The 14,827-nt window shown below is 42.3% G+C and overlaps 1 protein-coding gene across 1 annotated transcript; it reads left to right on the forward strand.

Annotated features, from left to right (window-relative positions):
• The first annotated feature begins 600 nt into the window (after positions 1–600).
• SRPRB (SRP receptor subunit beta) lies at positions 601–14,256 on the forward strand. Its single transcript, XM_089671221.1, has 7 exons — positions 601–781; positions 1,794–1,888; positions 4,201–4,278; positions 7,692–7,774; positions 9,516–9,652; positions 11,116–11,170; positions 13,472–14,256. The coding sequence occupies exons 1-7, from the start codon at positions 628–630 to the stop codon at positions 13,686–13,688; spliced, it is 819 nt and encodes a 272-aa protein (XP_089527347.1). The 5' UTR covers positions 601–627; the 3' UTR covers positions 13,689–14,256.
• The last annotated feature ends 571 nt before the right edge of the window (positions 14,257–14,827 follow it).

Here is a 14,827-nt window from a genome sequence, read left to right on the forward strand (position 1 = left end):
CTGCATCCTTCTAGAGCAGAATTAAATCTCCTCCTACAAGCTTTAACATGTGCTCTGCTGGACACTAATAAAAGTCATAAGAATGCTGATGAGAAAAGGTATTTAGCAGTTTTTGCATTCCATGTTCGTTGGTAAAGCAGATATAGTGGATGCAGAGTCCTTGGTTTAGTCCCACTTTCAGTATACCAGCATGAATGAGGCCTGTCACCACTCTCATGATCAATATTGCATTGTTGGGGAGGGATATGCTCACACGTGCTCATTAGTAGGATTCAGGAAAGGGTTACTGTGATATACACCGACTAGACACATTCATGGTAAAACAAAGCAGACTGGTAAAGAATACAAGATTTGGTTGTGTAAGAAGACCAATGAGAAGCCAGGTGTGACATCCCCGGAGAGATCGGTACGTCAGTCACGTGTCATGATGGTGTCACCATACAAACTGACAGTCCCTCTTCATGCCGCCTCCCTAACAGAGTGCCCTCTCATTACACCACGTGACGCGTCCTCTCGGCGAATAGCGTGCTCTATGGATCCCGGAAGCTCTTGGCTGATTGGTTGCTGTGGAGTGACACGTAGCGGGAGGTGAGGTGCATGCGCATTGCGGTATCTAGTGTCGTGCGCATGTGCTTGTGGTGGACAGCTATGGCGGCAGTTGTGGAGGATGGTGGTCCTCAGTGGAAGCTGGATATGGATGCCGTCAGGCAGGAAATCCAGAGACAAGACCCCGCCGTGCTCTCTGTAATCGTGGCCCTTGTCGTTGTATTGGTCAGCCTGGGTGAGTTAGAGATCTTGTGTGTTCTCTACAGGAGTGACATGTGCTAGTGTACCCAGACAGGTGTGCATGGAGGACACACGGAACATGAGCACGCATGACGTCATGTGTAATATTAGTCTTCATTGTCAACTTACATTCTATAAAGTGGAATTCCAATCAAAAGTGGAAGCTCCAATTATGTGCCTCCTCCCCCCACCACTGCCATATATGACACCTTTTGGGGGGGAGCGGATCCCTGGTTTTGACAGGTACCCGCTCCCACTTCCAGCTCAGTTTACCATGGTGAAGTGAGCCGGAAGTTTGGCCCTCTCCTTCCTTCCACAGTCTCCTGGGAACCTTCACAGGTCCCAGAAGAGACTGCTGGACCAATCAGGAAGCACGGCATGACTTGTGCATTAACAGGGGACACCCGGCTGTGAAGCCGCATGCTGTCACGGCCTGGTGTCCACAATTGCGATGCCAGGGGGGGAGGCAGAGAAGGGACAGCTCAGGTGAGCACATTGCTGGACCCTGGGACAGGTAAGTGTGTGTTTATTAAAAGTCAACAGGTACAGTTTTTGTAGCTGCTGACTTCTGACTACTTCCTGCCCGGCCTATACTAAAATGACAGCCAGGCGTGCCTCTCGTCCCTCCGGGAGAGCGTCATATGATGTCCTTCCTGGATTGCACCTTGCTTGTGCCCACGGCCTCGTTGTGGCGAGATCTGTCACTGGCTGTGTACCTCAGACACGGCCAATGATAGATCTGTGAACCGGCTCCAATCACATGGTCATGTGACCAATCACAGCAGGTCACATGACCGTTGTATACAATGGATGGCTTCCTTTCGTGCCATCCATTGTATACAGGTCAGTATTAATTCTAACAAGCAGTATGGCGTTTACATAGTGTGCAGCATTGGGATTACACTCCTATGGCTTACACATCAAGGGTTTTGGTAGCTCTCGGCTGTTTGGGGCAGGCAGTGTTGTATTATAGGCACACTTGTTCACAACTCTCTGTTCTCTTTTAGTGCTGTGGAAGCTTCTACGTCAGAGACAGACTAGCAGAAGAGCCATTCTACTTGTTGGCCTCTCTGACTCTGGGAAGACGTTACTCTTCATCCGGGTATGGCAGTTTTCTATCATTGTTAAGATATTCATAGATGTGAAATAACCAAACTAGATAAATTCAGCCAGATTGTTCTATGCTCATGAAGTCTATGGGGTTTATTTGCTAAAATGGAGAGTAAAAATTCCGGTACAACTCTGACAAAACCTGGAAGCTGATTGGTTTCTGTGCAAAGCTTTATTGAACAAGCTGAAGTTAGAAGCTGATTGGCTACCATGTACAGCTGCACCAGATTTTGCACTCAAGTTTTAGTAAATCTACTCCTGTGTGCTGGAGAAATCGCTCATGTCACTTGGACATTTTATAGCCTGATGTCTTTGCACAGTATAGCTTTTGAGGTTGTGTTCAGTCTCTGCTAAAACCTTGGCACTCTCTTCGGCAGTTTTTCAAACACACAGCTTCCTTTGCCAAGTGTGACAGGTAGGTTCACTGGTAAACAGGAAGGAGTGTCCAACTTGGCATAAATCCGGGGTCTCCAAACTTGCTAAGCAAGGGGGAAGTTTACTGTCCTTCAGACGTTAGAAGGACCGGGCTGTGGCTAGTGGGGGTAGAAAATGCCTAATTTTTGGTATTATAGGAAGCATAGTGCCCCATCGTTGGTGTCAGTGGGAGGAATCATGCCCCATTGCTAGTGTCAGTGGAAGGAAGAGTGCCCCATCATTGGTGTCAGTGCGAGGAATAGTTGCCCCGTCATTGGTGTCAGTGGGAGGAATAGTTGCCCCGTCATTGGTGTCAGTGGGAGGAATAGTTGCCCCTTCATTGGTGTCAGTGGGAGGAATAGTTGCCCCTTCATTGGTGTCAGTGGGAGGAATAGTTGCCCCGTCATTGGTGTCAGTGGGAGGAATAGTTGCCCCGACATTGGTGTCAGTGGGAGGAATAGCCGCCCCGTCAATGGTGTCAGTGGGAGGAATAGCCGCCCCGTCAATGGTGTCAGTGGGAGGAATAGCCGCCCCGTCAATGGTGTCAGTGGGAGGAATAGCCGCCCCGTCAATGGTGTCAGTGGGAGGAATAGCCGCCCCGTCAATGGTGTCAGTGGGAGGAATAGCCGCCCCGTCAGTGGTGTCAGCGGGAGGAATAGCCGCCCCGTCAGTGGTGTCAGCGGGAGGAATAGCCGCCCCGTCAGTGGTGTCAGCGGGAGGAATAGCCGCCCCGTCAGTGGTGTCAGCGGGAGGAATAGCCGCCCCGTCAGTGGTGTCAGCGGGAGGAATAGCCGCCCCGTCAGTGGTGTCAGCGGGAGGAATAGCCGCCCCGTCATTGGTGTCAGCGGGAGGAATAGCCGCCCCGTCATTGGTGTCAGCGGGAGGAATAGCCGCCCCGTCATTGGTGTCAGCGGGAGGAATAGCCGCCCCGTCATTGGTGTCAGCGGGAGGAATAGCCGCCCCGTCATTGGTGTCAGCGGGAGGAATAGCCGCCCCGTCATTGGTGTCAGCGGGAGGAATAGCCGCCCCGTCATTGGTGTCAGCGGGAGGAATAGCCGCCCCGTCATTGGTGTCAGCGGGAGGAATAGCCGCCCCGTCATTGGTGTCAGCGGGAGGAATAGCCGCCCCGTCATTGGTGTCAGCGGGAGGAATAGCCGCCCCGTCATTGGTGTCAGCGGGAGGAATAGCCGCCCCGTCATTGGTGTCAGCGGGAGGAATGATGCCCCCCCCCCCCCGTCAATGGTGTCAGTGGGAGGAATGATGCCCCATCATTGGTGTCAGTAAGAGGAATGATGCCCCGAGGGCCAGATAAAGGCGAGCAAAGGGCCACGTCTGGCCTCAGGCCAGTTTGCAGACCACTGGCATAGACATTCCCTCCATCCTGGGAACTAAAGGAGAGTGTGGTGACAGGGCAGCTGGATTTAAACAGACTAGGCTACCAAAGGCCACCTGTTGGACACATCCCAGGAAAATGACAAGTGCTGTTTTTTTTTTTTTTTGGTGATGCATATTTACATTGTTACCTAGATTGGAAATGGGGATTGTGAACCTAACTCACTGAAACAATACAAAAATCAGTGACCTTTTGAACCGTGAAGGGACCTATAGCAACCAGTCAATCATTTACAGTAGTCTAATCTGCAACAAGGGATTGCCTATTGGTACTGGGTTTTTTTTTGTTTTGTTTTTTTATGAAATCCAATGCAGTAATTCAAAGACAAGTGGTAGAGAGGTCTGAGGTTTTTCTCAAGCTCTATGCAGAATTCTGGGGAAAGTGCTGAGCCAATCACACATGCCGAAAACAAGACTATAGGGGCCAAACTGCTACTGTTGTTGGTGAGTGGAATGTATCTGTGATGCCTAACAATATATATCTTTTTTTTTTTTCAGCTTTTAACTGGAAAATTGAGAAAAACACAGACTTCTATTACTGCCACATCTGCTGTTTACAGAGCAAAAAGTGACAAAGTAAGATTTAATTAAATATTGTAGTACCAAATATATATTTAGAGGGATTGTCGTAATGAAGACCTGTTTCCTATTCCATTGCTCGTGTATGCAGTATGGGGGAGTCTTCCTCCTGAGCTGATGGCCTTCTTGCTGATCTGCAGTCATATCAGTTTTGCACATACAGACATCTTATTTTTGCTACCTTATCTATAGCACATTTCAGGTTATAAAGTGAAAGATTGCTTTTACCAATGTGCGAAGTATGCACCCTGTCTTGGAACTGATACAGTGTGAAGTCCATGCAGTGCACATTAACAGTTTAAACTAGATCAGTAGTATATACAGGCAGTCCCCGGGTTACGTACAAGATAGGGACTGTAGGTTTGTTCATAAGTCGAATTTGTTCATAAGTTGAATCAGGCACTTTTATAAGCACTAACTACTAACCAAACGACAGGATATTAGATTACGTTTTTGTAATAAGGTTACAGAAAGCAGTAAAACCTCAAGAGGCTCTAAACTGGTGTTTTGCATAAGAACTGCAGCTTGGACACATGTTTGCCTTAACATATTTAACTTTTATGTGCATGTAAATGTTTAAACATCAAATTCAACATTCAAATATTATACTGTAAACTCTTGTACAGTGTAGAGTACAACTTTAAACTATCTTGGCAGAGGATGGCATGTTGGAGAGGATTGGGCAGCAACAGTGTCTCCGACATCCAAATGTAATGCAGAGCTTGATTTTGCTGCTGGGGTCAATTTTGTAAAGTAGGCATCAAGGGTTGGGATGTAGCATTTTACATGCTCCATTATTCTACTCTTATCTTTTAAAATTGTTGAAATTGTTGACGGAGCATAACCATATGCTTTGCAAATGGATGATGATTTTTCACCACTCTCTGATCTCTTTATTATTTCTACTTTATCTTCCAAGGAGATTGTTTTTCTTTTCTTTGCTGTGCCAGCACTTGCATCAGCTTTTTGCTTTGGAGGCATTATTGCAGGGTAAAAATACACTGTACTGTAATGTACTGTATGAGAGAACTCTGCTCTCCTTTACACAGCACACGCTGCCCCCTCCCCCCTGCACAGACGGAGGATCACTTCAGTGAGCAGCCTGACAGCCTCTCCTTTCCTCTCCCCGGAGGTGCAGACAGACAGTCTTAAATCACTTTGGAGATAGTGGGCAGACACTGCTAGCCCCACAAGTAACGAGCAATGGATGTCTCTGTCTCTTATGTCTCTCTGATGTCTCTTATCAGCTAGTCTCTTATCAGCTTGCTGCACAAGAATGCTGACAGCTTGACTTCCGGTCCCGAGGGAAGTGTACGTAAGTATGAGTATTACGTAAGCCGAATGTACTTAACTCGGGGACTGCCTGTACACTAAAAATGTGGTGCAGTTTTTTGGGAGCATATTGTATTTTGGTACAGTTTTCATGTTACATCAGCACTACAGTCGTGCCACTTAGTAGTTGGTGTTCATAAGCAATCAATGGGTTTGTGCTGAACAGCTGTTCTAGTATGCCAAAAACAGAAGCTTTGGCTTGGGCTGTTCAGGCTGAAACAAGTAAGCTATTCTGCAGGGCTGTGTTTTTAGCCTTGTCTAATTAAACGTATTCATAAGTATTTTTGCACTGGGTGAACGTGGGGTTCAGTGAACTGAGTTGGAATACACAACTAAAGCAGTGCCTATATACACTCAGGTGCGCTTCCTTCAAATGCCATTTAAATAAATGAATAGTGTTGATAATATACAAATGTACAAAAATGTGAAGCAATTAAAATACTCAAACCGTTATATCAAATGCATGTCACGCAACGCATGAAAAAGATGAAATTCAAAAAGTTAAGTCCATGAGATAGATTCAGGCATTAAGACCCAGTGAGCAGGGAGTGCAAATCCAAGCTTCAGGACACAGTGAGCAGAAAGTGTTCCTCACAATAGTTCTCCAGCACACAAACACTCTGCCTCTTAAAAGATGTTTATCTCCAGTTATGGCAATAAAAAAAAATGCTGTGTGTGTGCCTTTGAGAGCCTTTCCTGTGAGCCAGTGTGGTCCTCTGCCGTTCCAACCAAAGATTCAGGGTAATGGGTCACAACCATGTATATATGCTCAAAGGAAGCCAAAGGAGCTAGCTTACTGTAAAACTGCCACACAGGATTATTTCAGTGAAGCATCGGCAAACGCTTACAGGATGAGAAGTACAGAGCAGCACAAGAAAACACACTGCCACACTAACTTCACCAGCTAGACCCTGCCCAGCATGTTTCACGGTCAGAGAGCATTCTCAAGGGAAATGGAGCAGCATTATTTATGATATTTGAAGGGAGCACACATTTGTGTGTGCACATAGTAACTCAATAAAAAAAATACAAAACAATTGAAAAGTCATATTTTTTAATATTGGATCCTTCCATGATGCTGACTATCTATTGGAATGGAAAAACAGAATGGTTGGCCGCACAAACAGCAATGTGGTGGATGATATCCTTTATTGGAATCCTTTACATGCAGTATGATAAGAACATGACCGCTCCAAGACAGGACAGAGGAGCAGCAGACCCATTTCACACGAACACGTGCTCAGTCATTACTGTAATGTAATGTATTATCATATTGCATGTAAAGGATTCCAATAAAGGATTTCATCCACCATATTGCTGTTTGTGTGGCCAACCATTCTGTTTTTCCATTGCATCTGTGATCACGGATCGGGCCAGCACCTGCATGTCTGTGGAGGGATTATGCAGATTCTGCACTCACCTGGAGCGGATCCTTTGCTCTTTCAGTTGGTCTTGACTATATATATTGGAAGCAAGCTGGCAGAAGCTTGGAGTTGGGCTCCTGAGCCCTGCAGTCTATTTAATTGAAATATAGGGATTAAGCACTTCTGGGTTTTATGTAAAAACTGAAGTCCTTTTTACCTCCTTACTAAAGGATATCATGTTTCGCTAGTGTTGCTCATAAACTACTTCAGCATTTCTGTAGACGTTCTTTATGATCTTTCCACAAGCACCCATCTTTCCCTTATCTATTTTCTGCAACAAATAAAAGGTACACAGATTGCTGAGTGCACTAGTAATTAGATTGCCTTGGCTATTGAACTTGCAATAATTTCACAAATAACAGTGGAGTTGATTTACTAAAACTGGAGAGTTCAAAACCTGGCACAGCTCTGCATAGAAACCAATCGGCTTCCAGGTTGTTTGATTTTTTTTTTTTTTTTTTTTTTTTAAAGCTTAATTGAAGAAGCTTATTGACTACCATGCACTGCTGCACCAGATTTTGCACTCTGCAGTTTTAGTAAATCAACCCCAGTGTGTTTGGTTATTGTAGTATGCTGAATCTTCTATTCTGAATTGTTATATTGTCTTTGACAGAAGTCTTTCTTGTATTTCAACTTCTTTTATTGTATATACAGGGCTCCAGTTTTACATTAGTTGATATTCCTGGCCATGAGAGCTTGAGACTTCAGTTCTTGGAACAACACAAGACAGCAGCAAGGTACTAAAACATTGTTGGTCTTAACAGTTGTGTAACTTCTCTGACAAGTTGTAAAAGTAAAGTGTGTTTGTTACAATAACTATTGTCATGGGTATAAAATTCATGAACCCAGCATGTTCTTTTAGAACAAAATGGCAAATTCTGACTCTTCTGGTTAATATCTGATTAGCCTTGTGCTGTCTGCATATTATCCCTACTGACTGGGGATTTTTAATCTGACAGTTGAAATTTAAAGTATTCAAGTTTAAATGTTCCCACCGACACGTCATACGTTGAATATCTTAAGTACGCACACATCTTGATTCTTGGTAAGAATGTTGGTTAACTGTCTGTAAAGAATGCTGTAAAATATTTAAATGTAACTTGACTTTTATATGTAAAGAAAATCATAATGCATGTGTATCACCTACCAAGCATGTTTAGAATGGCATGTCCACTGTCCTCAACTAGTACAACCCAGAAGCAGAAGGAATCTGATAGAAGATTACTTTAAATTTATAAATAATACATTTCCAACTGCCCTGATTAACATTTTTGTCAAATCGCTGTTTAGATGCATCCTTTTTGTCCACCTTAAATAAGGAAACCTTTCTTTATATGGTTGGTTACAGGCATCCAGTATTTGACATGTACTGTAAAATGATAAAAAGGATCTGCAATTTTATGTTGTAACATTATTTTGAAAATGTTCCAATAATTTTTAGATGCTGCTTTTCAGATCGGTGATCCTCTGCCCATCTTTTCTTTTGAGATGTTGGCTCTCCAAGCTGCTCTTTTTATACCCATTCATGTTACTGACCCGTTGCCAGTTAACCTTAGTTCTTCCAGTTCTCTCTTGTTAGTACCACTTACTTTGCCAGATTTTTGTTGCCTTGTCCCAATTTTTGGGGGAATTTGTGTTGTAGATATCAGATCTAATCTTAAACCTGCTCCCATCCCCATTCTAAGCCCTATACCAAGTAGCCTGTCTTTCCTCTAGATGTCTATACTTGCCTGTTTCCCTGTGCGCTTCAGTCCAGTCACATGATCTCCCTAGCAGCCACCTTCATGGGAGAGGAGATACTGCTGACAACGGACGCAATGCCTATGTGGTGACCTCACCCACAGACTTACTGTGGGGTGTCCGTTGTTGGCTGTCCCTCCTCTACCTTGAAACCAGCGCTGGGAACCGATCATGTGACTGGAGCACCCAGAAAAAAGGTAAGTATACACCTTTATCTTCTACAGGCTAGTTAGTATATGGCTTCACATGGGGTGGGAGCAGGGCATGTTTAGATAGATAGGATTTAGAGGATGTCCTGCTAAAGTGTGGGATAAATGGTTGTATCTAAGACTTATGTATACTTATGTATTGGTACATGTTCAGTGCATTTGCTCTTGTATTCATTTTTGTGGTGTGTTTAGACAAAAAAAAACAATTGGCTTATGTGTAACCTCTGTACTATATTGTACATTGTGTTTCAATGTTGTATTTTGAACCTAATAAAGCAGCTTTTCAAATGTGAAAGATTAGATTGAGTTAGACTGGACTTCTAATTTTAAGACTAACTTCAGGGTAGACTATTCTAGCAATGATAACAGAAATATATGTTCATATGATTAGAAAACTGGCATGTAGTATTAGTGCGGTGTATTTGCTAAATGAATTATAGGCACAGGTTTCTTAGACCAAAGCTTTACCTGTTATGTGTATTACTGTTATTGCTAATGATCCTACCTTTTTACTATTACTTGTTTGCAGGGCCATGGTTTTTGTGGTGGACAGTTCAGCTTTCCAGCGTGAAGTTAAGGATGTGGCGGAGTTCCTCTACAATATTCTAACAGATGCCACACTGCAGAAGAATGTCCCACCTATACTAATAGCATGCAACAAGCAAGGTGTGTCCCTGTCTGAGATATGAAATACAAGGGGATATGATGTAGGTAGTGTACTGCAATTTGTAGTAAGATAAATTGTGTGCATCTGTTCCTGTTTTACATTCATATTTTTCAACTTTCCTCAGTTTGTGCATCAGAAACTACCAGATCCACATAGCACCATAAAATTCTTGAATCCTGATTACACTGTTCTGTGCAAATTGAACAGGTTTTAATATATTTATATCATCTACTTCTAAAATGTATTGTATTGTGGCTAATCTCCAAAGATGGAGTAAAATTGGAGTGGTTGGCCATAGCAATCAAACTATTTGTTGTAATCGTCAAAATCTGATAGGTTGATCTGGACAACTGCTTCAGTTTTACTTTAGTTATCTTCACATAATTGTCCCCATTGCAAATACCTACATGTGTCACAACAGTGTAAGTGAAGACTTTAAAGTAGAACTCCGGGCAAAAACTTTACATGTCCTTGTTGCGGATTTCCTAACTTCTCTGAATGTTATCCCTCTTCTGGTTCACTCAGTAGTTGCTCTGGAATAGCTTATCCATTTTCAAATGAAACCATTAATTCTTTTTGCTTTCCATTTTGTTAGACTGTAGCTGTTAGGCCTCTTATTCCCCCAAACACTGGTCTTGGCACATCCCTTCTGTAGTTCTTTCTCCAGGAAGCAGTGATGTAATTCAGCCCCACTTGCAGTGGAGGGCAGATCGAGACTCTGATACATTCAACATGTACAAGCCTAGTGCACTCACCCGCATTCACTACATTTACCTGTGGGTGATGGGAACTGTAGTTTTTCCTTTCTCTGCATAGAGGAGAGGATAAGATGTAATCACTGCTGTTACACCTCCTTCTTGGCAGTGCAGATGCTGTTTTAATTAGAGATGAGGTCATGAAAGTTCAATTGGACTTTTCAAAACTTTATTAACTGTTTAGTGTTTTGTGTAGGGGGGTGTACTAAAGGGCAATTTTTTTTGCCTTTCTTCTTTAAAGCCATATTAAACCCAAAAACAAAAATGATTTATTGCAACTTACCAATTCCTGGATGTGGTCCCTGCATTAGTTTTTTTCTTTTCCTTTATCAGCTGGTGATCCAGCCAGCAACACTTCTTTCTTAGTGTCTCCACCCTGGCTGTACAGAAACACTTTTTGGACAGCAGCATTGTCGGTCTGGGGAAGTAGTGTTTTAGGTGCAGATGGCTTGTCTGAGCCCTCTGACTGCTACTTTTGCTGGATAACTTATGTTGAGTGAAAAATAACACTTTTCACCTGGTGATCCATGCAGTAAAGGTCAAAACAAAAAAATGAATGCTGCCGCCACAACCTGAGATTGGTGCGCTGCAAAATGCATTTTTGTTTTGGGGTTTATTACAGCTTTAATAATCTACTATATGTGGGGGGAGATGCGCCTTTATCCGAAGAGGTGATATAAACTATATAATTAACTTTCTTCCAACAGATATCTCTATGGCCAAGTCAGCCAAACTGATACAGCAGCAACTGGAAAAGGAACTGTAAGTACAGGAAATTGTTGAATGAGCAACTTATTGTAGTCAATAAGTATTGACAGACAAGTTAAAGTGGAGATTTACTTTGTTTATAGGGAACATTTACAAATGGTAATTGTGTCTAAAGCAGTACCTTGAAAAATGTTCCCTTCATCTTGAATTTCTCCTGAACTTTCTGGTATGAGTTCACCTAGGCATTCTTGTGTTTTTGACCTCATAGCTGTATGTTTTTAGTGTGATATCTAGGCCGCTGCTGCCTCCAACAGCTAGTCTCAGGAGTAAGATTTGATGTTACCACTGTGCTGCACACTGTTTTCATTGCTGGAGAATCAATGCCATGTCTAACAAAATGACCTTGTGCAGAACAAAGCAAGTTAGTAATGAGGAAAGATCGGTAACAGGGAAACGACATACTGGCTGCTAGTTTTTTGCCCTCTGCTTTTTTGGGCACATATGGAAGAAAATTATATTTGAAACATATTTTAAATATATTATTCCCAAATATTGACATATATTTGAAATACTAAAATTTTGGCTATATTCATATATATATATATATATATATATATATATTATACTGTATGTTGAAATGCGTTTTTATTTCAAAATATATGAAAAATATTTTTAAAGATACATTTCACATATACCGTATGTCTTTAAAAATACAAATCTACATTTTTGGAATGCATTTATAAATATATGTAAAAATATATGTTCAAAAAAAGATCTGAAGAATATATTTACAAAAAACATATTTTTAAATTTAACCGGTCCAAGCTGGTGAAAGATCCCGAAGTCCAGATCCACCCCAGAGTCTGGAGCAGCACCTGGCTCAGCCTCTCGGCAATTTGCTGAGACCTTGAGCCAGCTGCTCCCTCCTCCTCCATAGCCCAGTGCTCCAGTGAGCCCAGGGGAAAGGGAGACCAGTTAGCGTTGACTGACAGCCACCACGCTCTTCTCACAGTGGCGGTGAGAACTCTGCGTTCAACGGTCATGTAATCGTTTAACTCTCACACTTAGAGCCGGCGGGGAACAGATGCATCCACCTAGGCCAGTATGATTTGGAAATAGAGATCCCATACTTTAAAAAGTAGAATTATAGGCAAAACTTTTTTTTTTACCTTTTTGGATAGAGGGAGGGTTTTTACCATCTGTGTCCCATTGAGATTTACCTTCACTTCCTGTCTACTATCCAAAACAGGAAGTGAGAGGAAATTACTGCAAATTAAGGGAATCCCTTGGGGCACCACAAATCACCAGAACTAGTGTCCCATTGTAAGCTTTCCCCCATATTACTTTTTCTGGGAACAGCCCAAAATTTGGTGTGTTGTTTTGCTTTCACTTTCAGTAATGCTAAACAGGACAAATAGAGTGTGAATCTCCCTAACGGGCACAGACATATTCCAAAGATGAATTTTATAATTTAATCCTGTAACATATTCCCGCAGCCGCAAAAAAAATCAATCCAAAATTTAACAAAAAATGTTGCCTCCCGCCTCATCAACAAAACAGCTGGGCAGGACCACTGCTATCTTGGGTGGACGTCATATGACATCCTCCCGGGATTGTGCCTTGCATGCATCCTACGGGCAGTGCTGCAACGCTATCTGTTACCCACTATGTTCACCAGATGACAGATCAGTGTACCGGACTGCTGCTAGTACCATGTGATCGCTGTGACCATATCAGTTCTACTCAATGGATGGCTTCCATTCATTGTGTACTATTGTGTTGATCTCTGTGATTGGTCACAGTGATCACATGGTAAAGATGGGCTGTGATTGGCCCTGTATGTACCAAGTGATTAGCTGTGGCTAATCACAATAATACACATTGGTTTTCAATCAGAAAAAACTGTTACTTATAGCAGTGATAATGATCGTTATAAGCAATCATAGTGTGGAAGAAAAATCCTGATCACCTCCCAAGTGTAGTACAGTGTTACTATGGTAACACTGTATTGCTCTGGTCACCAGTATGTAAAAAAAGAAAAATGTAATAGATTTTTAATTGTAAATTTTTTCTTTTACATGCTGTCTCCAGTGTCAGTGATGACTGACTACCGGTGACAGTGTGTTCTTACAATTCTTCAGATTTTTTTTTTTTAAACAAAAAATTACAACTTCAAAAAACTCACCATGCCTGTTACTAAACACACACAGCCTTCATCCAAAGACTATTGCTGCTCGTTTTCATTAGTTAATTAAACTTGTGTTGTATGTAGATCAGTAAATGTGCATTAACAGGTGCGATTACTCTACAGGTGTCACACATGTATGTTACATTCTTGCCTTTCTTTTGCTACAGAAACACACTACGTGTCACTCAATCAGCTGCTCCCAGCACCCTGGACAGCAGTAGCTCCCCATCTACCACACAACTTGGCAGGAAAGGCAAAGACTTTGACTTCTCTCAAGTTCCTATGAAAGTGGAATTTGTAGAATGTAGTGCTCGGGACAGCAAAGAGGAAGAGGGGGATGCTAACCTCAGAAATGTAGAGGGCTGGCTGGCCAAACTGGTGTGATGTATAGTTTATTCCATGAATGCGGCATATGAGTGCAAAAGCAATTGTTTGTGCGCCTTCTCTGTGTTGACTGAATAAAAAACCTTTTTAGTCTAAATGCTGCTTTTAAACTATTTGTAGTGACTGCTGGACACAGCAGAAGGATGCTCCGTCAAGCGATAAAACTACCATTTTCAGTATGCTGGCCTTTGATATTTTGAACTATTTATTTTACAGCTGCTGGCTGAGTATTTGTTCAAATGTTTTTTTGTTTTTTTTTTTAGTTCTATAATAAACTTTCCAAAGCATAAGTGTAAGCAAATGATCTTCATGTGTCTAATTTATCAGAAATTCTAGATGTGAAAGTCACATATAAGTGCTCACACACATAAATTGTGACCTTTTATTAGTGATATCAACTGGCCACAGACATGACTTCATTAAAAAAAAAATGTATTTGTTGCATGTTTATCTGTTATCAGCTGACTCCTCAAACCTCTACCATTATGTAAAACAAATATGGATGATGTGCTACTTGCTAAGCCCTGGGCAGTCACTTGTTGAATATATGGCACACATTTTTCTCATACATTGTGTTCTGTGGTTTTTTTTTTTTTTTTTTTAATACAGATGTTGCTTTCTATGAGATTGCAGTGGGAGGTAATTTGATGTGCCGAGAGATTGGTGTCATTCAGGCCACCTGCTCCTGACCACTGTCATTGTGAAGGACCTCACAGCTAGAGTACAATGCATCATGGAAGCTTCTGTTTTGTCCTGTTCAGCTCTGCGTATAGCTGAGCTCCAGCCTTTCCTGTAGGTTTGCACAGTTGTATAGGCTCCTCAACTGTACTGAAACTACTTACTCTGATTTTACTGCACAAGGAAGCTTTAGCATTTCTGGGCTGGAGGATGTTCAGCAAATCTACCCCTTTTCTTCTCCAGCCTTACTGTCCTTGGCCCAGCACTTATTTATTTATTGGATTTCTGTTTGATCAATCATGGCACTATAGCATGACATATGGATGTTACTAAGGCAGACTGCATGCAATGTCCACTCCTCAAGACTGAAATGATCCAAGGCATTTTGATAATTTTACAACTTCTCTCAAGAGGCTCTTGAGTGAAGCACTGAGGCAGCGTTTTATTATATGTACAGCACA

The sequence above is a fragment of the Staurois parvus genome, unplaced genomic scaffold (assembly GCF_062004578.1).
Source record: "Staurois parvus isolate SC_StPar_1 unplaced genomic scaffold, SC_StPar_1.0 ptg000102l, whole genome shotgun sequence".
NCBI lineage: Eukaryota > Metazoa > Chordata > Amphibia > Anura > Ranidae > Staurois > Staurois parvus.